The 25870-nt window shown below is 41.1% G+C and overlaps 1 protein-coding gene across 4 annotated transcripts in view; it reads left to right on the forward strand.

Annotated features, from left to right (window-relative positions):
• The window catches only part of KNL1 (kinetochore scaffold 1), a 77147-nt gene that overhangs the window by 30397 nt on the left and 20880 nt on the right, over positions 1–25870 (forward strand). For 3 of the 4 annotated variants that reach the window (XM_050799338.1, XM_050799337.1, XM_050799339.1), the window contains exons 10-16: positions 917–5917; positions 9640–9778; positions 10185–10252; positions 10848–10946; positions 22036–22151; positions 24855–24945; positions 25505–25621. In XM_050799338.1, the coding sequence (XP_050655295.1) occupies positions 917–5917; positions 9640–9778; positions 10185–10252; positions 10848–10946; positions 22036–22151; positions 24855–24945; positions 25505–25621 (5631 nt within the window). The remainder of the gene's footprint in view (positions 1–916; positions 5918–9639; positions 9779–10184; positions 10253–10847; positions 10947–22035; positions 22152–24854; positions 24946–25504; positions 25622–25870) is intronic. The other variant, XM_050799340.1, reaches the window with a different exon arrangement.

The following is a 25870-nucleotide window of genomic DNA, read 5'->3' on the forward strand; positions in this document are numbered from 1 at the left end:
TAGGCATGCACCACTGTGCCTGATTTTTAAATTTTTTTGTAGAGACAGGATCTTACTTTGTTACTCCTGGCTTCAGGCAGTCCTCCTGCCTCAGCCTTCCAAAGTGCTTGGATTCCAGGTGTGAGCCACTGTGCCCAGCCTGGAATAATTTTTTTTTTTTTGAGACAGAGTCTCACTCTGTTGCTCAGGCTGTAATGCAGTGGCACAATCTCAGCTCACTGCAAGCTCTGCCTCCCGGGTTCACACCATTCTCCTGTCTCAGCCTCCCGAGTAGCTGGGATTACAGGCGCACGCCACCACACCTGGCTAATTTTGTTTTTTGTATTTTTTAGTAGAGACAGGGTTTCACCGTGTTAGCCAGGATGGTCTCGATCTCCTGACCTCGTGATCCGCCTGCCTTGGCCTCCCAAGAATAATTTTTAATGACAAATTATATGCAACATACTACACCATTGATTCAAACAAACCAATGTGTTATGAAACCGTCACTGAGGATTTTTTATTTTTTTTATTTATTTTTTTTTTTTATTTTATTTTTTTTTTTTTTGAGACTGAGTCTTGCTCTGTGCCCCAGGCTGGAGTGCAGTGGCGCGATCTCAGCTCACTGCAAGCTCCGCCTCCCGGGTTCACGCCATTCTCCTGCCTCAGCCTCCCGAGTAGCTGGGACTACAGGCGCCCGCCACCTCGCCCGGCTAATTTTCTTGTATTTTTAGTAGAGACGGGGTTTCACCGTGTTAGCCAGGATGGTCTCGATCTCCTGACCTCGTGATCCGCCCGTCTCGGCCTCCCAAAGTGCTAGGATTACAGGCTTGAGCCACCGCGCCCGGCCGAGGATTTTTTATATAGTACATGTTGTAAAATGCCTTTTTAAAAGTTTGCTTTTGTTCTGATCTCTTATATTTTGCTTTCATTATAGTTTTCAATTATAGAACATAACCATGAAAGGAAACATGCAAACGACCAGACAGTCATCTTTTCAGATGAAAACCAGATGGACCTGACATCAAGTCATACTGTAATGATTACCAAAGGCCTTTTAGATAATCCCAAAAGTGAAAAGTCCACCAAGATAGATACCACATCATTTCTAGCTAATTTAAAGCTTCACACTGAAGACTCAAGAATGAAAAAAGAAGTAAATTTTTCCATGGATCAAAGCACTTCTTCAGAAAATAAAATAAATTTCAATGATTTCATAAAGAGATTGAAAACAGGAAAATGTAATGCTTTTCCTAGTGGGCCTGATAAAGAAAATTTTGAGATACCTGTTTATTCCAATGAATCAAATAGTGCCTCTTCTATACATCAAATGCATATATCTCTTAATAAAGATGAGAGTAACAGTAATGTTACTAGAATCTTTAGAGAAAAAGATGATGGGATGAATTTCACCCAGTGTCATACAGCCAATATTCAGACATTGATTCCCACATCCAGTGAGACCAACTCACGGGAATCTAAAGGTAATGATATTACAATTTATGGCAATGACTTTATGGACTTGACATTTAACCACACTATACAGATTTTACCTGCAACAAATAATTTTTCTGAAATAGAAAATCAAACTCAGAATGCCATGGATGTAACAACAGGTTATGGAACTAAAGCTTCAGGAAGTAAAATAAATTTTAAGAGTAAACAAAATGCTGCTTTTCAAGACCCTTCCATAAACCCTGCAGACAAAATACATATTACCAGAAGTCATATGGGGGCAGAAACTCACATAGTCTCACAGACTTGTAATCAAGATGCCAGAATATTAGCCATGACCCCAGAATCTGTTTGTTCTAATCCATGTATTCAAGGTTGTAAGACAGTTTTCTATTCTAGTTGTAATGATGCCATGGAAATGACCAAATGTCTCTCAAATGTGAGAGAGGAGAAAAATTTGCTAAAGCATGACAGTAATTATTCTAAAATGTATTGCAATCCAGATGCTATGTCTTGTCTCACAGAGAAAACTATTTATTCCGGAGAGGAGAACATGGACATTACCAAGAGTCATACAGTTGCAATAGATAATCAGATTTTTAAACAAGATCAATCAAATGTGCAAATAGCAGCTGTACCAACACCTGAAAAAGAAATGATGCTCCAAAATTATATGACCACATCAGAAGATGGGAAAATGAATGTAAATTGTAACTCACTTCCTCATATGTCTAAGGAAAGAATACAGCAGAGCCTGTCAAATCCTTTATCTATTTCATTGACTGATAGAAAGACTGAACTCTTAGCAGGTGAAGATATGGATTTGACTGAAAGTCACACAAGTAACTTAGGAAGTCAAGTTCCTCTTGCAACTTATAATCTAGCACCGGAGAATACCAGTGAATCTCACTCTCACAACAAAAGCTCTTCAGATGAATGTGAAGAAATGACCAAAAGTCATAATGAACCATTTCAACGGCCAGACATGATAACCAAAAACAGCTTAACCGATACCTGGAACAAAGACAAAGATCGGGTTTTGAAGGTTTTGCCCTACCTTGATAAAGATTCTCTTCAGTCAGCTGATTGTAATCAGGAGATAGCAACAAGCCATAATGTAGTCTACTGTGGTGGAGTTCTTGATAAACAAGTAGCTAATAGAAATACAGTTTCATGTGAACAATCTTTGTTTTCTACCACAAAGCCATTATTTTCATCAGGACAATCCTCTATGAAAAATCATGATACTACTATAAGTAGTCATACAGTGAAATCTGTACTAGGCCACAATTCTAAACTGGCTGGGCCACTGAGGAAAAGTTTAAGCAATCCCACACCTGACTGTTGCCATGACAAGATGATTATATGTTCAGAGGAAGAGCAAAATATGGATCTAACAAAGAGCCACACCGTTGTCATTGGATTTGGTCCTTCTGAACTACAAGAACTTGGTAAAACTAATTTAGAACACACTACTAGCCAGCTAACAACAACGAGCAGGCAGATAGCTGTGAAAGTTGAAAAATGTGGTAAAAGTCCCACAGAAAAAAGTGGAGTACTTAAATCTAACTGTATTATGGATGTGTTAGAGGACGAAAGTATACAGAAACCTAAATTTCCAAAGGAAAAGCAAAATGTCAGAATTTGGGGAAGGAAAAGTGTTGGCGGACCAAAAATTGATAAGACTATTATATTTTCAGAAGATGTTAAGAATGATACGGATATCACTAAGAGTTATACAGTAGAAATAAACCATAGACCTTTATTAGAGAAACACGATTGTCATTTGGTGCCATTGGCAGGAACTTCTGAAACTATTTTATATACATGTGGGCAGGATGACATGGAGATCACTAGAAGTCACACAACTGCCTTAGAATGTAAAACTGTCTTACCAGATGAAATAACTACTAGGCCTATGGACAAAACTGTAGTGTTTGTAGATAATCATGATGAACTAGAAATGACAAAGTCCCATACTGTTTTCATTGATTACCAAGAAAAGGAAAGAACAGACCGACCTAACTTTGAACTATCCCAAAGGAAAAGCCTAGGAACACCAAAAGTGATATGTACTCCTACTGAGGAGAGTGTTTTCTTTCCAGAAAATGGTGAAAGTGACCGTCTAGTAGCAAATGACAGCCAGCTAACACCTCTGGAGGAATGGTCTAATAATAGGGGCCCTGTAGAGGTAGCTGATAACACAGAATTGTCTAAATCAGCCACTTGGAAAAACATCAAAGCTGTACAAAATTCTGGATTTCTCAATGAACCTCTATCAGGCAAAAGTCAGAGAAGAAAAAGCCTTAAGCTAAAAAATGACAAGACCATTATATTTTCAGAGAATGATAAAAATGATATGGATATTACCCAGAGTTGTATGGTGGCAATAGGTAACAAAAGTGCCCTGGAGAATAAAGAGGACTTCCATTTGGTGCCTTTTGCAGGGGCTTCTAAAACTATTTTGTATTCATGTGGGCAGGATGACATGGAGGTCACTAGGAGTCACACAACTGCCTTAGAATGTAAAACTGTCCCGTCAAATGAAATAGCTATTAGGCCCTTGGACAAAACTGTGTTATTCACAGATAATTACAATGATCTGGAAGTCACCAATTCTGATACTGTTTTCATTGACTGTCAAGCCGCAGAGAAAATACTTGAAGAGAACCCTAAATTTGGAATAGCAAAAGGAAAAAACCTGGGTGTTTCCTTTCCTAAGGATAATAGCTGTGTTCAAGAAATTGCTGAAAAACAAGCACTGGCTGTAGGAAACAAAATTGTTCACAGTGAGCAAAAGCAACAACTCTTTGCTTCTACTAATAAAACTACTAATGAAATCGTCAAATTCCATAATGCTGCTATGGATGAAAAGGTCATAGGGAAAGTTGTAGAACAGGCCTGTACATTGGAAAAAGCCCAAATTGAAAGCTGTCGTTTAAATAATAGAGATAGAAGAAATGTGGGCTTTACAAGCAGTCATGCAACTGCTATTTGTGGATCCAGTGATAATTATTCCTGTTTACCAAATGTTATTTCCTATACTGATATTTTGGAGGGTAGTGCCATGCCCTTATGTGATAAAGATGAGGAAAAAGCCAATAATTGCCCAGTGCAAAATGACCGTGCTTATGCAAATGATTTTGCCAGTGAATCTTACTTGGAATCTGAGGGACAGCATCTCTCTGCTCCTTGTCCTTTGTTAAAGAAGGAAGAAGTTATTCAAACCAGTAACAAAGGACAGTTAGACTGTGTCATAACACTGCACAAAGATCAAGATCTGATTAAGGAGCCACGAAATCTATTGGCTAATCAAACTTTAGTATATAGTCAAGATCTGGGGGAGATGACTAAACTTAATTCAAAGCGAATATCTTTTAAGCTTCAAAAGGATCAAATGAAAGTCTTTGTTGATGATATTCGTGTTATTTCTCAGCCTCATTTCTCAACTGACCAACCTCCATTACCTAAAAAAGGACAGAGTAGTATCAATAAAGATGAAGTGATACTGTCTAAAGCTGAAAATAAGAGTTTAAATATTATAGGAAATTCCTCTGCACCCATATGTGAAAAGCCCAAAATGCTCAGTAATGAGAAGTGGTTTGCTGCAGCCTGTAAAAAAGAACTGAAGGAAAATATTCAAACAACTAACTATAATACAGCTCTGGATTTCCACAGTAACTCAGACTTAACTAAGCAAGTCATACAAACTCATGTCAATGCTGAAGAAGCACCAGATCCTGTAATTACATCTAATGTTCCATGTTTTCATAGTATCAAACCAAATCTGAATAATTTGAATGGAAAAACTGAAGAGTTCTTAGCTTTTCAAACTGTTCATATACCACCCCTTCCAAAGCAATTACTTGAATTACGAAATAAGGCACACAACGATATGAGTATAGTGCAAGCTACAGAAATATGTAATATTAACATAATCTCCAGCAATGCTAAAGATAGTAGAGATGAAGAAAATAAAAAGTCTCATAATGGAGCTGAAACCACCTGTCTACCATCAAAGACAATTTTTAAAGATAAAGTAAGGAGATGTTCTTTGGGAATCTTTTTGCCTAGATTGCCAAACAAGAGAAATTGTAGTGTCACTGGTATTGATGACCTGGAACAGATTCCAGCAGACACAACTGATTTAAATCACTTAGAAATTCAGCTAGTCTCCAGCAAAGATTCAGGCATTGGATCTGTTGCAGCTAAAGTGAACCTAAGTCCTTCTCAATATATAAATGAGGAAAATCTTCCTATATATCCTGATGAGATCAATTCTTCAGACTCTATTAACATAGAAACTGAGGAAAAGGCTTTGATTGAGACATACCAAAAAGATATTTCACCATATGAAAATAAAATGGAAAAAACTTGCAATAGCCAAAAAAGAATGTGGGTACAAGAAGAAGAAGATATTCATAAGGAGAAAAAAATCAGAAAAAATGAGATTAACTTTAGTGATACTACACAAGATCGGGAGGTGAGCTCTGTCCTGAACCAAGGAATGTTCTTGAGTTTTGGGTTTTGTTTTGTTTTTTTAAATTGTGGGTATTCTTGAATTTTAATCTTAGTCTTGGGCAAGCAGAAAATGATTATTTCCACTTACAGGGCTGGAGAAGTATTATGTAGAACCTTCAGGAATTAATTGACTAACAGCTAGACTTCAAAGCAATTTAAAGTGACAAATAGTCACAAAAAAATTAAATGGAAAATTGTTCAAAAAGTAGCCAGAGTTATGATTGTATAATTTCAAAAGGTAAATATTGTCACCTCTAGTGATTTGTCAATTTGGCTTTATATAAGAATCTCTAGGGAGGGTATATATAGCTTGAAAAGTCATCTTCAGTGGAGTTATATTTGGGGAGTAAAAAGCCTTTCTATTTTGCCAGCTGCATGAAGTAAAGCTTGACTGAATTTTCTTGGCTGATAAGGATATGTAGAAGTTGAGAGTCCATTTTCCTTATTTTTTAATTTAATTTTGATTTTGATTTTGATTTTATTTTTGCGACAGAGTCTTGCTCTGTTGCCCAGGCTGGAGTGCAGTGGTGCGATCTCTGCTCACTGCAGCCTCCGCTTTCTGGGTTCAAGTGATTCTCCTGCCTCAGCCTTCCGAGTAGCTGGGATTGCAGGCGCCTGGCACCACATCCAGCTAATTTCTTTTTTTTTTTTTTGTATTTTTAGTAGAGATGGGGTTTCCTCATGTTGGCCAGACTGATCTCGAACTCCTCACCTCAAGTGATCTGCCTGCCTCAGCCTCCCAAAGTTCTGGGATTACAAGTGTGAACCATTGCACCCAGACTTAGAGAGTCTATTTCTTTAGTGAGTAGGAGAATTCCTAGGTCATTTTGTATTAATTGAAAGAAGACACATTTTTTTAAGTAAAGTACTATTTGGATAACTTGGGGAGAACAAAATCTGTCACTTAGACCAAATTTTGTAGGCGGAGAAATAAAGATTAGGAAGTATCAGAGTTTCATAGAAAACAAAGCTTCAACTCTGTTAAAAAGATAAGCATAGGAGGTGATTTCAGTGGCTCTGTAAGATAATGTCATGCGATGGCTAGTCATGAAATTATGAGAAAGTAGCAATGTAAAATTTAACAGTAGCTTTTATGAAAATTAACATTCTATTTTCTTTTTTTGAGATGGACTTTTGCTTTTGTCACCCAGGCTGGAGTGCAATAGTATAGTCTTGGCTTGCTACAACCTCTGCCTTCTGGGTTCAAGGATTTTCCTGCCTCAGCCTCCTGAATAGCTGGGATTACAGGCGCCCGCCATCATGCCTGGCTATTTTTTGTATTTTCAGTAGAGACAGGATTTCGCCATGTTGGCCAGTCTGGTCTTGAACTCCTAACCTCAGGTGATCCACCCACCTTGGCCTGCCAAAGTCCTGATATTACAGGAGTGAGCCACCACGCCCGGACTGCATTCTATTTTCAATAAATATATAATCTGCTATGTCTTAGGCACTGTTATTTTGTTTTTTTTTTCTTTCTTTTTTTTTTTTTTTTTTTTGAGATGGAGTCTCGCTCTGTCACCCAGGCTGGAGTGCAGTGGCATGATCTTGGCTCACTGCAACCTTGGCCTCCCGGGTTCACGCCATTCTCCTGCCTCAGCCTCCCAAGTAGCTGGGATTACAGGCATGCACCAACACGCCTAGCTAATTTTGTACTTTTAGTAGAGATGATCACCATGTTGATCAGGCTGGTCTCAAACTCCTGACTGCAAGTGATCCACCTACCTCGGCCTCCCAAAGTGCTAGGATTACAGGCGTGAGCCACCGCACCCAGCCAGGCACTGTTTTATGTGCTGGGAATGCAGACAAAAATCTGCTTTCATGGAGCTTACATAATAGTATTTATTCATTTATTTATTTTTGAGACAAGGCCTTGCTCTGTCGCCCAGGCTGGAGTGCAGTGGAGTGAACTCAGCCCACTGCATCCTCCATCTTCCTGGTTGAAGTGATTCTCATGTCTCAGCCTCCCAAGTAGCTGGGAGTACGGGTGCACACCACAACACCCTGCTAATTTTTGTGTTTTTAGTAGAGATGAAGTTTCACCACGTTGGCCAGGCTGGTCTCAGTAGAGATGAAGTTTCACCACGTTGGCCAGGCTGGTCTCAAACTCCTGGCCTCAAGTGACCTACCTACCTCGACCTCCCAGAGTGCGGGGATTACAGGCATGAGCCACTGCAGCCCATAATGGCGTTTATTTATTTATTATTATTTTTGTTGTGTTTTGAGATCGAGTCTTGCTCTGTTGCCCAGGCTGGAGTGCCGTGGTGTGATTTTAGCTCACCGCAAGCTCTGCCTCCCAGGTTCAAGTGATTCTCCTCCCTCAGCCTCCTCGGTAGCTGGGATTACAGGCATGTGCCACCACACCCGGCTAATTTTTGTGTTTTCAGTAGAGATGGGGTTTCACAATGTTGGCCAGGCTGGTCTTAAACTCCTGACCTCAAGTGATCTGCCTTCCTTAGCCTCCCAAAATGCTGGGGTTACAGGCGTGAGCCACCGTGCCCAGCCCCCTTAATAGCATTTAGATAAAATAATATATTGTTTTCAGCCGGGCACGGTAGCTCATGCCTGTAATCCCAGCACTTTGGGTGGCCAAGGCAGGTGGATCACAAGGTCAGGAGATCGAGACCATCCTGGCTAACACGATGAAACCCCGTCTCTACTAAAAATGCAAAAAATTAGCCATACGTGGTGGCGGGTGCCTGTAGTCCCAGCTACTCGGGAGGCTGAGGCAGGAGAATGGCATGATCCCAGGAGGTGGAGCTTGCAGTGAGCCAAGATTGCGCCAGTGCACTCCAGCCTGGGTGACAGAGTGAGACTCTTCCTCAAAAAAAAAAAAAAAAAAAAAAGAGTTTTCAAAAAGCATATAAGAAGGTAGATGAGGCCGGGCGGTGGCTCAAGCCTGTAATCCCAGCACTTTGGGAGGCCGAGGCGGGCGGATCACAAGGTCAGGAGATGAGACCACAGTGAAACCCGTCTCTACTAAAAATACAAAAAAAAATTAGCTGGGCGCGGTGGCGGGCGCCTGTAGTCCTAGCTACTCAGGAGGCTGAGGCAGGAGAATGGCGTGAGCCCAGGAGGTGGAGCTTGCAGTGAGCCGAGATCACGCCACTGCACTCCAGCCTGGGCAACAGCGTGAGACTCCGTCTCAAAAAAAAAAAAAAAAAAAAAAAAAAAAGAAGGTAGATGAAGATGGCATTTAAAGCTGTGAAGTCAAATGGTTAAAATAGTAAAAGCAGGACCACATAACTTATTCAGCTAAAGAAGTCTTGGTCAGCTGGAGAGGAAAGTAGAAAAGCCTGGAAATAAGTTTATCTGGACTCTAGCCAGGGCCACCACATTCAGCCAATATTCTAGTCTGGTTTTCTGCAGTGTGGTTGCCCTGCTATTGGTGGCTAGTAGTTGAATAATTGGATAGGTGAACATTTGGTAGCTTACGGGATCTGGTTTTAACTTAGATACATAATGAGAAATAATTTGCGTACACAGTATAATCCATAGAGTTATAATAAAATTACTTTTAACTCTAATTAGGCTTAAGATGCTTGTTACTTGTTCTAATTCTTTACTAAGATATTTCATATGAATTATAGATACATTGTATGTTAGAAGTAGTATTTATGTTAGTGTTCATCGTAAGTGTACAGTATATGTTTTATTTTGATGATATTCCTTAATTGACAATTTCAGATTTCTGATCACCATACTGAAGAGGATATAGATAAATGTGCTAACAGCGTATTGACAAAAAACCTGAGCAGGACCCCATCTAGTTGCAGCAGCTCTCTGGATTCAGTCAAGGCTGATGGGACCTGTCTGGACTTCAGCAGTAAGAGCTTCATGAAGGCTAAATAATAGCAGCCTTCTGCTTACTTGACTAATAATAAGTAGTTTTCAGTTCAGGAAATATTTGAATGTTGTATATGCCTTTCTGGGATTATAAAAAGTTGATCAGTAAAATAATATTTAGTTTATTTTTATTTCTCAGTTATTGTAATGCACTGAGAAGTGACATACTACAGAGAAATAGAGTGATTTCCTTCATGGGCTTATAATTAGTGGAGAAACCCTGGAGCCTTAAAGCTATAATATACTTTGCTGTGTGCTACATTACTGTCTTCCCAGAAAGATCCCAGTGGGTGGCTTCAGGATCAGAAACAATCTGAATGATAACCACAGTTAAGTTTACAGTTCAGTTTTGACTTGTTCTTCACCAGAATTTGCTTTACTTCTAGCTTACCGCAGTAGTCAAATGGAATCACAGTTTCTCAGAGATACTATTTGTGAAGAGAGCTTGAGGGAGGTATGTTAAAATTATTTTTCTTTTTTTTAATTTATAAAGAAAAGAAGTTTAAACATCTCATTTCTAATACATGTAATATTCTTGGTTTTAAATTTTGTTTTAATTACGAAATATTTCAAATATACAGAAGACTACTTTTCTTAGTTAAAGATCCAACATAGCAATTAATTAAATGGAGTAGAAGTCACAATTAAAAGGTAATTTGTTTTGGCTGGGCATGGTGGTGCATGCCTGTTATCCCAGCAACATGGGAGCCTGAGGCAAGAGAATCACTTGAGCCCAGGAGTTCAAGGCTGCAGTGAGCCATGATCACACAACTGTACCCCAGGCTGGGTGACAGAGCAAGACCTTGTCTCAAAAAAAGAGAAAAAAAGATGTATGTTTTGGGTTTTGGGATTTTTAAAACTCTATTGTTTTTCAATAACCTTAAGAAATAATCTTAGATAAAATTTGCTCATGTATAGCCTGCATATATCTGGATAATATTTCCATAAATGTATACAATATACTTTAAGCTTTTAGAAACAAATGAGGTGGTTATATCAAAGTGAGATCACATCAAATGGTCGTGTGAACTTTTTTTTTCTTTTCTCAGAAACTCCAAGATGGGAGAATAACAATAAGGGAGTTCTTTATACTTCTCCAGGTCCACATCTTGATACAGAAACCCCGACAGAGCAATCTCCCAGGCAATGTAAGTGCAGTTTCTTGGCAAATTGGTTATCTCAGTTAAAATATGTTGCACTTTTTACTAAACTGCATCAAAGCAAACATTTATTTAAAAGCACAAAAAAAATGGAAGAGAGCAAATTTTCCTATAGAGAGTTTGCTTTTTTTTTTTTTTTTTTTTTTTTTTTTGAGATGGAGTCTCGCTCTGTTGCCCAGGCTGGAGTGCAGCGGCATGATCTTGGCTCACTGCAACCTCTGCCTCCTGGGTTCAAGTGATTCTCTTGCCTCAGCCTCCTGAGTAGCTGAGACTACAGGCACGTGCCACCACGCCCAGCTAATTTTTGTATTTTTGTAGAGACAGGGTTTCATTGTATTGGCCAGCCTGGTCTTGAACTCCTGACCTCGTGATCCGCCTGCCTCAGCCTCCCAAAGTGCTGGGATTACAAGTGTGAGCCACCATGCCCGGCCAAGAGTTTTCTTATAGTAGAGAGATTTGTTATTAGCATAAACAAAAAACAAAAATTTTCACATGAATTTTTTTTATCATGGATTTTGATAAGATAAAATTTGAATTTTCCCTTCATTCCTTGCCATCTATTTTTTTGATACATTTTCCTGATTACAAAACTAAATGTGCTTTTTCCTCCATTATAAAAATCTAAGGGTAGCAGAGGTTTTTAATGAACAGTTTTCAAAATCAAAAATACGTAAACTGGATAAAAATCATAAATATTTGAATAATACAATCAACAAACTCAATTTAAAAGATTAATAGAAAAACTTATATTCCTTACATAGGAATATTTTTTCTCTCTTCTTTTTTTTTTTTTTTTTTTTTGAGACGGAGTCTCACTGTGTCACCCAGGCTGGAGTGCAGTGGCGCGATCTCGGCTCACTTTAAGCTCCGCCTCCCGGGTTTACACCATTCTCCTGCCTCAGCCTCCGAGTAGCTGGGACTACAGGCGCCCACCACCACGCCCAGCTAGTTTTTTTTATTTTTAGTAGAGACGGGGTTTCACCATGTTAACCAGGATGGTCTCGATCTCCTGACCTCGTGATCCACCCGCCTCGGCCTCCCAAAGTGCTGGGATTACAGGCTTGAGCCACCGCGCCCGGCCTTTTTCTCTTAAGTCTATCAAACATTTCCAAAAGTTAGTTATACTCTTGGCCACAAAGAAAACATTAATAAATTTTGGCCGGGCGCGGTGGCTCAAGCCTGTAATCCCAGCACTTTGGGAGGCCGAGACGGGCAGATCACGAGGTCAGGAGATCGAGATCATCCTGGCTAACACGGTGAAACCCCGTCTCTACTAAAAAATACAAAAAACTAGCCAGGCGAGGTGGTGGGCGCCTGTAGTCCCAGCTACTCGGGAGGCTGAGGCAGGAGAATGGTGTAAACCCGGGAGGCGGAGCTTGCAGTGAGCTGAGATCCGGCCACTGCACTCCAGCCTGGAGGACAGAGCGAGACTCCGTCTCAAAAAAAAAAAAAAAAAAAATTTTTAAAAATGGAGGTTTTATAGAGACTACATCATCTAATCTTGATCCAATACAATTTAGAACTAATAAAAGAACCAAAACATTCTGAGATTCTTAGAAATTAAGAAACACAGTATCTTGTAGACAAAGTGTCCCCAACCCCTGGGGTTAGGAACTGGGCCATACAGCAGGAGGTGAATGGTGGTGGAGCGAACAAAGCTTCATCTGTATTTACAGCCACTTCCCATTGCTTGCATTACCAACTGAGCTCTGCCTCCTTTCAGATCAGCAGTGGCATTAGATTCTCATAGAAGTGCGAACCCTATTGTGAACTGCACACATGAAGGATCTAGGTTGCGCACCCCTTATGAGAATCTAATGCATGATTATCTGTCAGTGCCTCCTATCACTCCCAGATGGGACTGGTTGCAAGAAAATAATCTTAGGGCTCCCACAGATTCTATATTACGATAAGTTATATAATTATTTCATTATATATTACAATGTAGTAATAATAGAAATAAAGTTTAGACTAGGCATGGTGGCTCACACCTGTAATCCCAGCACTTTGGGAGGCCCAGCCAGACAGATCACCCGAGCTTATGAGTTCAAGACCAGTCTGACCAACATGGCTAAACCTGTCTCTAAAATAATACAAAAATTAGCTGGGCATGGTGGCACACACCTGTAGTCCCAGCTACTCGGGAGGTTGAGGTGGGAGGATGGCTTGAGCCCAGGAAGTAGAGGTTGCATTGAGCCAGTATTGCACCACTGCACTCCAGCTTAGGCAACAGATCTGGATCCTGTCTCAAAAAAAAAGAAAGTTCAGAATAAATGTAGTGTGCTTGAATCATCCTGAGGCTGTCCCCTCATCCTGGTCCTTGGAGAAATTGTCTTCCATGAAACTGGTCCCTGGTGCCAAAAAGGTTGGGAACTGCTGTTGTAGACAACATAGTTGGGTAAAAAAACAGGAAACACTTCTAGATAATTCCTAGATCAGATAAGTTGAAACTATTTCTTAGTAAAGGAGAATATTTAATGGCTGATCTGTGGGACATATAGCAAAAGCTATACTTAGCAGGAATTAAAAGCCTTAGATATCTTTGTTGTCATGGAGTCTAAAACTAAAGAAATTTTTATTATTTACTTTTAGAGACGAGATCTTGCTATGTTGCCCAGGCTGTTTTTGAGCTCCTGGGCTTAAGCAGTCTACCCACCTTGGCCTCCTAAAGTGCTATAATTACAGGCATGAGCCACCATGCCCAGCCAGGATATTTTTTTTTGTTTGCTTTTTTTTTTTTTTTTTTGAGACAGAGTATTGCTCTGTCGCCCAGGCGGGAGTGCAGTGGCCGAATCTCAGCTCACTGCAAGCTCCGCCTCCCGGGTTTACACCATTCTCCTGCCTCAGCCTCCCGAGTAGCTGGGACTACAGGCGCCCGCCACCTCGCCCAGGTAGTTTTTTTGTACTTTTTTAGTAGAGACAGGATTTCACCGTGTTAGCCAGGATGGTCTCGATCTCCTAACCTCGTGATCCGCCCGTCTCGGCCTCCCAAAGTGCTGGGATTACAGGCTTGAGCCACCACGCCCGGCCAGCCAGGATATTTTTAATACTCATAATATCCACAAAAAAAATAGAAAGATAGAATTAATATAGGTAAAAAGTGGAGCTAATGAAATGGAAAACAAAAATTGGTGGAAAGGATAAATCCAGGCCAGGCGTGGTGGCTCACACCTATAATTTCAGCACTTTGAGAGACCAAGGCGAGAGGAATGCTTGAGCTCAGGAATTTGAGACCAGCCTCGGGAAAATAGGGAGACCCTGTCTCTACAGAAAATTTTAAAATTGGCCAAGTGTAGTGGCCTGTGCCTGTGGTCCCAACTACTCAGGAGGCTGTCATGGGAGGATCTCTTGAGCCCAGGGGTTCAAGGCTGCAGTGAGCCATGATTGCACCACTGCCCTCCAGCCTGGTCAACAGAACAAGACCCCATCTCAACAACAACAAAAGAATAAATCCAAAAGCTATACTTTGAAAAGATGATAAAATTAGAAAACTCCTGAGGAGTCTAATTAAGAAGAAACAAGCAGCTGCGCACACTGGCTGGTTCCTGTAATTCTGGCTACGTGGGAGACTGAGGAGGGGAGATCACTTAAAACCAAGAGTTCGTGATCAGCCTGGGCAACATAGCGAGACCCCTCCCACATCTTTTAATTAAATGAATGAATGAAAAAAGAGAAAGCCGAACTATAGAAGATTAAGAAAGAATACATACTCATAGATTAAAAGAGGTCAAAATAAGTTTTTGCTGGGTGCCATGGCTCACATCTGTAATCCCAACACTTTGGGAGGCTGAGGTGGGAGGATTGCTTGACCCTAGGAGTTTGAGACCAGACTGGGCAACAGGTAAAATCCTGTACAGAATAAAATAATTAGCCAGGCCTGGTTGCACATGCCTATAGTCTCAGCTTCTCGGGAGGCTGAAGTGGGAGGATGACTTGAGCCCAGGAGGCAGAACTTGCAAGGAGCCAAGATTGTACCACTGCACTCCAACCTTGGAAATAGAGCTGGACCCTGTCTCAAAAAACAAAAAACAAAAAAAAAAACGAAAGTGAAAAGGCAACCCACAGAATGACAGAATGCAAGAAAACAATTGAAATCATACATCTGATAAGAAGCTTTATCCAAAATAGATAAAGAACTCTTACAACTCAATAATAAAAATACAATCCAATTTAGGCCTGGCTTGGTAGCTCATGCCTTTAATCTTAGCACTTTGAGTGGCCTAGACTAGAGGACTGCTTGAGCTCAGGAGTTTGAGACCAGCCTGGGCAACATAGTGAGACCCCATCTCTATTTAAATAAATAAATAAAATACAACCCAATTTAAAAATGATCAAAGGATCTGAAAAGATATTTTTCCAAATAACAGTCATGTGCTGCATAGGGACATTTTGGTCAACAGTGTACCACATATATACAGGTGGTCCCAAAAGATTTTTATGGAGGCCAGGCATGGTGACTCACACCTATAATCCCAGCACTTTGGGAGGCCAAGGCAGGTGGATCATTTGAGGCCAGGAGTTTGAGACCAGCCTGGCCAACATGGCAAAACCCTGTCTCTACAAAAATTAGCCAGGCATAATGGCGCGTGCCTGGAGTCCCAGCTACTGAATCACTCGAACCCAGGAGGTGGAGGCTGCAGTAAGCCGAGGTCACGCCACTGCACTCCAGCCTGGGCAACAGAGCAAAACTCTGTCTCAAAAAAAAAAAAAAATTATAATGGAGCTGGAAAATTCCCATTGTCTAGTGACATTGTAATGTTGTAGCATAACACATCACTCACATGTTTGTGGTGATGCTAATGTAAACAAACCTGCGCTGCCATTCCTATTAAAGGGTAGTACCTATAATTATGTACAGTAACATAGTACTTGATAAAGATAACAAACCATTAGGTTGCTGTTTTATGTATTTGCTATACTGTACTCTTTATTGTTATGTTACTTTATTTTTTTGAACCAGAATCTCACTGTGTCACCCAGGCCAGAGTATAGTGACCTTGTCTCACTGCAGCCTCAAACTCTGGTGCTCAAGTGATTCTCTTGCCTCAGCCTCCCAAGTAGCTAGGATTATATGCACAAGCCACCACACCTGGCTAATTTTTAAATATTTTGTAGGGATGCCGTCTCGCTATGTCGACCAGGTTGGTCTCAAATTCCTGGCCTCAAGCAATCCTATCTTGCCCCTCAAAGTGCTGGGATTGCAGGTGCAAGACACCATGCCTGGCCCTTATTGTTATTTTAGAGTGTGCTCCAACTTATAAATAAAACAAATTAACTGTAAAACAGCCTCAGGCAAGTCCTGCAGGAGTTATTCCAAAAGAAGGCATTGTTATCATAGGAGATGATAGCTCCATGGGTGTTACTGTTCCTCCAGACCTTCCAGTAGAACAAGAAGTGGAGGTGGAAGACAATGATATTAATGATCTTGACCCTGTGTAGGCCTAGGCTAATGTGTGTGTTTGTATCTTAGGTTTTTGTTATTGTTGTTGTTTGTTTGTTTGTTTTTGAGACCGAGTTTCACTCTTGTTGCCCAGGCTGAAGTGCAGTGGCACGATCTCGGCTCACTGCAACCTCCGCCTCCCAGGTTCAGGAGATTCTCCTGCCTCAGCCTCCCAAGTACCTGGGATTATAGGCACATGCCACCACACCTGGCCAATTTTTGTGTTCTTAGGAAAGACAGGGTTTCACCCTTTTGGCCAGGCTGGTCTCGAACTCTTGACCTCGTGATCTGCCCACCTTGGCCTCCCAAAGTGCTGGGATTACAGGCATGAGCCACTGCGCCTGGCACTTGAATATACTTTAAAATTCATTTAATTGTATACTTAAATGGATGGATTGCATTGTACATGAATTATATCTCCATAAAGCTGTTTAGAAACAAATCAATTCCTGGAAAATTATATATTCGAATGGGAAAGGTAAATCAAGAATAGAAATTGGGAAGATGGACACACTCCTTTTGGGCTTCAGCCTCATTGCCATGGTAGCTACCCCTTGCCAGTAGAATCCTCTTGCCTCAGCTATAGATAGGGAGGAGAAAGGTGCTTAAGTGTGCATCCAGGGGCTAATACTCTTTTTACTTTCCTTTCATTTTATTATTTTTTTTTTTGAGACGGAGTCTGGCTCTGTCGCCCAGGCTGGAGTGCAGTGGCCAGATCTCAGCTCACTGCAAGCTCCGCCTCCCAGGTTCACGCCATTCTCCTGCCTCAGCCTCCTGAGTAACTGGGACTACAGGTGCCGCCACCACGCCCGGCTAATTTTTTGTATTTTTAGTAGAGATGGGGTTTCACCATGTTGGCCAGGATGGTCTCGATCTCCTGACCTCGTGATCTGCCCGTCTCGGCCTCCCAAAGTGCTGGGATTACAGGCTTGAGCCACCGCGCCTGGCCTACTTTCCCTTTATAAGAAAAGTAGAAAGAGTATCAGGGGACCAAGACCAAACAGAGGAGAGCAGAGGGGAAGGATAGGAACAGAGAGGATGCTGGCAGGGTGAAGGAGGGAGAGGATGCTTTACGAATTGATCCTTGACAAATTGATGTTTATGAATCTTCCCCTTTCCTCCCAGGTCTTGCTGAAGTCAGGAGGGGCAATGATAAGAAAATACATCTGGGAACAAATCTATCAAAATGGGAAGAGAGTTCAGGGTACCTCAGGAAAGAAGTTGAAAATCCCGCCGGGCGCGGTGGCTCAAGCCTGTAATCCCAGCACTTTGGGAGGCCGAGACGGGCGGATCACAAGGTCAGGAGATCGAGACCAGCCTGGCTAATATGGTGAAACCCCGTCTCTACTAAAAAATACAAAAAACTAGCCGGGTGAGGTGGCGGGTGCCTGTAGTCCCAGCTGCTCGGGAGGCTGAGGCAGGAGAATGGCGTAGACCCGGGAGGCGGAGCTTGCAGTGAGCTGAGATGCGGCCACTGCACTCCAGCCTGGGCGACAGAGCGAGACTCCGTCTCAAAAAAAAAAAAAAAAGAAAATCCCAAAATAGGAAAAGGCCAAAGAGATGGATTATATATGGAACATGGAAAATGAGGTTCATGGCTATGGGAATCTGTTTCAGGATTTGAATGACTGTGGCTCTTTTAAGGTAGAGGAATTTGGGAATTTTTTTTTTTTTTTGAGATGAAATTTCGCTCTTCTTGACCAGGCTGGAGTGCGGTGGCACGATCTCGGCTCACTGCAACCTCCGCTTCCCGGGTTCAAGCGATTCTCCTGCCTCAGCCTCGCAAGTAGCTAGGATTACAGGCATGTACTACCATGCCTGGCTAATTTTGTATATTTAGTAGAGGTGGGGTTTCCACATATTGATCAGGCTGGTCTCAAACTCCCAACCTCAGATGATCTGCCCACCTTGGCCTCCCAAAGTGCTGAGATTATAGGCGTGAGCCACCGCACCCACCTGGGGAATGTATTCTTGAGGCAGGGGGAGAGATGTGTACCAGCCCTCATAGACATGTACACAGCTCCCATGTATACGTACTGTGGCAGGAACTCAGTTGGCAGCATGAGCAGAAGATGCTATTGTAGAGGCCCATGACCCCCTGCATGGTCATGTAGTGACTCAGGCCAAAGCACTATAACTCACATCTTCTATAAGGTTGAGGAACTCTTGTGTTTTTTTGGTTTTTTTTTTTTTGAGTCGGAGTCTCACTCTGTCGCCCAGGCTGGAGTGCCGTGGCGGGATCTCGGCTCACTGCAACCTCCACTTCCCGGGTTCAAGTGATTCTTCCTGCCTCAGCCTCCCCAGTAGCTGGGGTTACAGGTGCCCACCACCATGCCTGGCTAATTTTTCTATTTTTAGTAGACATGGGATTTCGCCATGTTGGCCAGGCTGGTCTCGAACTGCTGACCTCAGGTGATCTGCCCACCTCGGCCTCCCAAAGTGCCAAAGTGCTGGGATTACAGGCGTGAGTTCCTGTCAGATCTCTGGAAACGTGGTCTTGTGCTTCACTTTATCTGTTATGAAAGTTTATGATGAAACCTCCTTTTTAAAAAAATTTTAGTATTATAGGAAATTTCAAACATATCAGAAAATAGAGAATAGTTTTATTAACCCCCTGTGTGTCTGTCACTCAACTTCAGAAATTATCACCTCTTGTCTTGGTGCTATGGCTTATACCTGTAATCCCAGTACTTTGGGAGGCCTAGGCAGGAGGATCACTTGAGGTCAGGAGTTCGAGACCAGCCTGGCCAACATGGTGAAACCCCTCTCTACCAAAAAAATTCTAAAATTAGCTGAAAGTGGTGGTGCATGCCTGTAGTCCCAGCTACTCGCAAGGCTGAAGTGGGAGAATCACTTGAACCAGGGAGATGGAGGCTACGGTGAGCTGAGATTGCGCCACTGCATTCCAGCCTGAGCAACAGAGTGAGACCTTGTCTCAAAATTATCAATTCTTGTTTTCTCTCTACCTAACCCTCCATTTCCCCTGCCCCCCATTATTGTGATGCAAATCCCAAGCATCATCAATCAATCTATAAGTATTTCAGTATGTATTTCCTACATACTGAATACATTTCCCTACATACTGAATACATTTCCTTACATACTGAATACATTTCCCTACATACCGAATACATTTCAGTATGTATTCCCTTTTCTCTCTTCCCTCTTTTCTTCTCTTCTTTTCTTTTTGGAGATGGAGTCTCGCTCTGTCACCCAGGCTGGAGTGCAGTGGCGTGATCTTGGCTCACTGTAACTTATGCCTCCTGGGTTCAAGGTTCAGGCAATTCTCCTGCCTCAGTCTCCCGAGTAGCTGGGACTACAGGTGCATGCTGCCACGCCTGGCTACTTTTTTTGTATTTTTAGTAGAGACAGGGTTTCACTGTGTTGCCCAGGCTGGTCTCGAACTCCTGAGCTCAGGCAATCTGCCTGCCTTGGCCTCCCAAAGTGTTGGGATTACAGGCGTGAGCCACCATGCCTATCTGCCATTTCTTTTTTTTTTTTTTTTTTTCTTTTTTTTTTTTTTGAGACAGAGTTTTGCTCTTGTTGCCCAGGCTGGAGTGCAATGGCGCTATCTTAGTTCACTGCAACCTCCACCTCCCGGGTTCAAGCGCTTCTCCTGCCTCAGCTTCCCGAGTAGCTGGGATTGCAGGATGTGCCACCACACCCGGCTCATTTTGTATTTTTAGTAGAGACAGGGTTTCTCTATTGTTAGTCAGACTGGTTATGAACTCCCAAACTCGGGTGATCTGCCCGCCCCAGCCTCCTAAAGTGCTGGGATTAAAGGCATGAGCCACTGTGCCCAGCCTTCCATTTCTTTTTTAACCAGTACATATAGTTTTGATTTTTATGTTTAAGTCTAGCCTTAAAAATCTTTTTTTTTTTTTTTTGGCTGGGTGCAGTGGCTCATGCTCATAATCCCAGCACTTTGGGAGACCAGAGCAAGAGGATCACTTGAGTCTAGGAGTTTGAGACCATCCTGGGCAACACAGCAAAACCCTATACCTAAAAAAAAAAAAATTTGGCCGGGCACGATGGCTCATGTCTGTAATCCCAGCACTTTGGGAAGCCGAGGTGAGCAGATCACCTGAGGCCAGGGGTTCAAGACCAGCCTGGCCAACATGGTGAAACCCCATATCTACTAAAAATACAAAAGTAGCCAGGCATGGTGGCACACACCGGTAATCCCAGCTACTGTGGAGGCTGAGGCAGGAGAATCGCTTGAAGCCAAGAGGTGGAGGTTACAAATGAGCTGAAATCACTCCACTGTACTCCAGCCTGAGCAACAAGAGCAAAACTTAATCTCAAAAAAAAAAAAAAGGAAAAAAATTTTGTTTTAATTAGCCAAGCGTGGTGGCTGGCATGCACCTGTAGTCCTAGCTTCTTGGCAGACTGAGGCTGGGGAATTGCTTGATCCCGGGAGGCTGAGGCTGCAGTGAGCCTTGATCACACCATTACACTGCAGCCTAGGTGACAGCCAGACCCCATCTCAAAAAAAAAAAAAAGTCTAGTCATAGCTGGAGACAGTGGCTAACATCTGTAATCCTAGTGCTTTGGGAGGTCGAGGCAGGAGAATCACTTGAGGCCAGGAATTCGAAACAACGAATTGCTGGGCAACGTAGCAAGACCCCATCTCTACAAAAAATTTTAACATTAGCCAGGCATGGTGACACACCTGTACTCCTAGCTACTGGAGAGGATGAGGCAGGAAGAGCACTTGAGCCTCGGAGTTGGAGGTTCATTTGTGGGGTTTTGTTTGATTTTTGTAAATAAGGAGCTGACTTGATTTTTGTCTTTTCTTTCTTTCCTTTCTTTTCTTTTTTTTTTTTTTTTTAGACGGAATCTTGCTCTGTTGCCCAGGCTGGAGTGCAGTGGTGGAATCTTGGCTCACTGCAACCTGCACCTCCCGGGCTCAAGCAGTTCTCCTGCTTCAGCTTCCAGGGTATCTGGGACTATAGGCGTGTGCCACCACGCCCAGCTAATTTTTGTATTTTTAGAAGAGACAGGGCTTCACCATTTGGCCAGGCTGGTCTCAAACTCCTGACCTCAAGTGATCTGCCTGCCACCTCCCAAAGTGCTGGGATTACAGGTGTGATCCACCAAACCCGGCCCTGACTTGATTTTTTTCAATACTGCATCAAGGACATCAAAGCCATTGGATTAGTGCTATAAAAACATTTTTAAATAATCAAATTTTCCCTGCCTTATTTTATAATTGGAGGATATGCCAGAAAAGTTGAGTTCAGCCTGGAATAGAGTAAGGATTATGGCTAGAGAATAGGAATAGTTACTAGGAAACTGGCTTAAAAAAAAAAAAATTTAAAAGCATTCCTGGTAAGTTTGAATTTTTAGGTAATATTTATTTTCTTAACACATAGCCATATTCAAACTACTGTCATTCCCATGTGAGTAAGAAAAAACACAATTCCAGTAAACATCTATGGGGAAAGGGACTTAGAAGTCAGAGACTGGAATTCAGATTCCAATTTTTTGCTTACTGGCATTATGAACTTGATGGAGTATTCAAATTTTTCTTTATAGAACGTTTTAAAATAGGCACTCTGAAATTTGAGTTAATTCTTATATATGGTTTTGTCTGCAAGATACCAGTTCTCAGGGACTGAATTGTTTTTTTTCCAGTTTACTATAAACACACCACCTACTCCAGAAGACCTGATGTTAAGTCAATATGTTTACCGACCCAAGATACAGATTTATAGAGAAGATTGTGAGGCTCGTCGCCAAAAGATTGAAGAGTATGAAGGCTTTAATTTTTATGTGTGTTTTTTTGAGGGGAGGGGAGGGGAGGGATTAGTGAATAGTTTGTGTGGTAACGTTTTGATTAGAATAACACTGGCATGGGGTAAGTTGATGGCATTAATTGGCAGTGTGATGTGGGAGAAAGAGCTTTGGCCTTGTAGTCAGATTGAAGCTCAATCTTGGCTTCAACACTAGCTGTGTAGCCTTGGGTAAGTCATTTAACCTTCATTTCCAAATCCATCAAGTGGGCTTAATAAAACCCACTCAGCCAATAGATATGAACAATAGAAATGGCGTATATAAATTGTTTTCATACCATTCTTAGGAAAAAGTAGGTCCTTAATAAGAATAAACAGTAATTATTAGATTATGATATCATAAGTTGATTGCTAGAGAACATCTTCAAAAGAAAATAACCCTTTAGAGATTTATGGAAGTTGAGTAACCCTAATATGGAAATTGGAAATCTGAAATGCTCCAAAATCCAAAACGTTTTAGCCACCAACATGATGCAAGTGGAATATTCCACACGTAAATACTTAAGTACTTTACACAAACTTTGTTTCATGCACAAAATTGTTTAAAATATTGTATAAAATTACCTTCAAACTATGTGTACAAGGTATATATGAAACATAAATGAATTTTACGTTTAGGCTTGGGTTTCACCCGCAAGATTTCTCATATATCAGAATAGTCCAAAATCCAAAATACTTCTGGTCCCAAGCATTTCAGATAAGGGGTACTCAATCTGTATATAGTGCCTGAAATCAGATTGCCTTTGAGTGTATAATTTTACCACATTTACGCTTGTTTACGTATATGAAAGAACATGGTTTTACTTAGAAGATAGCTCATTGCTATGGTATACATAAATACTGCAGACTGATTTACAAATTAGATATATCTAGATTCCCTTAGGTAAATCAGACTTTAAAACTCAGAATAATGTTTATGTCATACTCATCTGGGACTATCCAACTAAATTTGAACCAATCTAACAGAAAAGAAATAAAATAATCTTTAAGAATTATCTGTGTTTTAGAAGTAGAAGAAAAAGAATATTAAAAAATTTTAAAAAGAATTACATAGTTTTAAAATCAGAAATGTAAGATATTTCAGATTTGCCTGATTCTGTTCATTTAACAGATATTTATTGAGCACCTATATCTGCCAGGTACTATACGATGCACTGGGGTTCGTCACTGAACAAAACTGGCAAATTTTATATCTTCATGTTGTTGGAAAGAGTTGGCTGGGTCAGGATTTCCCTGAGAATGTTTGTTTGTTTGTTTCTTTGTTTCTTTGTTTGTTTTAATTGAGACAAGAGTCTTGCGATGTTGCCCAGGCTGGAGTGTAGTGGTGCCATCTCAGCTCACTGCAACTGCCTCATCCTGGATTCGAGCAATGCACCTGCCTCAGCCTCCCAGGTAGCTGGGATTACAGGTGCCCGCCAACAGGCCGGGCTAAGTTTTGTATTTTTAGTAGAGACGGGGTTTCACCATGTTGGCCAGGCTGGTCTTGAACTCCTGACCTCAAGTGATCCACCCACCTCAGCTTCCCAAAGTGCTGGGATTACAGGCATGAACCACCGCACCAGCTGAGAATGTTTATTTTGAATGAAAGAGGATCTTACACTCAATGAGCAGTCGGTTTAGGTGTGCTTTACTGTTTGATTTTGCATCTGTGTGCCTGCATATATCCTCTACAAGAGATCTTTTATCTCCGTTAGAAATTTATTTTCTCCATTTATTAACAAAATACTAATATATATTGAGACTATAATAGCTTTGCTGCTTTTATAAATGCTATTCTAAAAATGTGAAATATGACTTTGAACTGAATTGGAAACTTTATTTATTTATTTATTTATTTATTTATATATTTTTTTGAGACAGAGCCTCACTCTGTCACCCAGGCACGATCTTGGCTCACTGAGAAATCTACCTCCTGGGTTCATGCCATTCTCCTGCCTCAGCCTCCCGAGTAGCTGGGACTACAGGCGCCCGCCACCACACCCAGCTAATTTTTTATTTTTAGTAGAGGCGGGTTTTCACCGTATTAGCCAGGATGATCTCTATCTCCTGACCCCGTGATCTGCCCGCCTCGGCCTCCCAAAGTCCTGGGATTACAGACGTGAGCTACCGCATCTGGCCAGGAACTTTTATTAAAATAACATACAAAAAAATTAGCTGGGCGTGGTAGCGCGCACTTGTATTCCCAGCTAACCGGGAGGCTGAGGCAAAGGCTGAAGCAAGAGAATTGCTTGAACCCAGAAGACAGAGACTGCAGTGAGCCAAGATTGCGCCACTGCACTCCAGCCTGGCAGCCTGGCAACAGGATGAGACTTCATCCCAAAAATAATAATAATAATAATAATAACAGTAGCTACAACTTTATAGCAGCGATCATTGACAGACCTTAGGATTCTTTATAAGCAAAATGCTTCACATTGGAACAAGCTGGTATGTTGAGATGCGAATTCTATTAGTGACAGAAGTTTTTTTGATTTATGACATTCTTGAACTGTTATTCAAGTGAATAATCAGATTGAATAATCAAGCTTTTCTTGAATGAATTCCCCTCTTATTATGTAGAAAAAAACTAGGAAGAATTAAATTAAGCCTGACTGTAGATCTGGGCTGTTTTGTTCAAGCTGGCTTCTGAACCCTGTGCTAATTAACTTTTCTGTATTTTAGATTAAAGCTTTCTGCATTGAACCAAGATAAGCTGTTGGCTGATATAAATAAGAACCTGTGGGAAAAAATGAGACACTGCTCTGACGACGAGGTGCTTTTGTCTCATTTTCTGAATGGGAATCAGTAAAGACATTCTGAACAATGTTTATTGTGAAATAAGTAACTGTTACTTGGTCATCAGTGATGAGTTATTTAACTTATTTTTTAGGTGTAATGTGGTGCCAAGGTCTTATTTAATTACACACAATTGTTAATATGTAATCATTTCAAACCTGAGATGATCAATTTAATATATGAACTATAGTTGAAGTTTATTTAGAGTTCCCTCCTTGCTATTTGCCTTTCACTTAGATTTAGACGAAGAGAAGATTTACTTTAATTGATTAAATAGCAAGCGACCCATTTTTTAAATGTGCCCTAATATATTAAAAAGTTTCCTTAACTAGGAGCCTGTCATTTTCTAATTCATAATATGAATAAGTGAATTAAAGGCAGGAATCAAAACTGAAATATTTTTTCTGGTCTTAGACAACAATTATATGGAATTAAATTTGCCAATGACAAATGTTGTGCCTTAGGATAGGCAAATCCATTTACCTCTTCTGACTCATTTGTTTTAATGCAATGTACTCTATAACTTTCCCTTCCAGCTGAAGGCCTTTGGAATTTACCTTAACAAAATAAAATCACGTTTTACCAAGATGACTAAAGTCTTCACTCACCAAGGAAAAGTGGCTCTGTATGGCAAGCTGGTGCAGTCAGCTCAGGTAATTTGAGACAGTTAATATCATAGAAAGAGATATTAAAATTACTTTATAGTGGTTATAGAATATGAAGAATCTTCCTTAGAAGACATGTGAATAAGACTTGGGCAAAAACTTACAATTAAGAGGTAAGGTTCAATTTTGTCAAAAGTGGCAAATCCTGGCATCTTGAGTAATACTGGAATATAATTACTAATGTGGACCTATGTCTAATCTCAAATACTATTATCCATCATACATACTGAAATAAAA

Source organism: Macaca thibetana, chromosome 7, assembly GCF_024542745.1.
Source record: "Macaca thibetana thibetana isolate TM-01 chromosome 7, ASM2454274v1, whole genome shotgun sequence".
Taxonomy (NCBI): Eukaryota; Metazoa; Chordata; class Mammalia; order Primates; family Cercopithecidae; genus Macaca; species Macaca thibetana.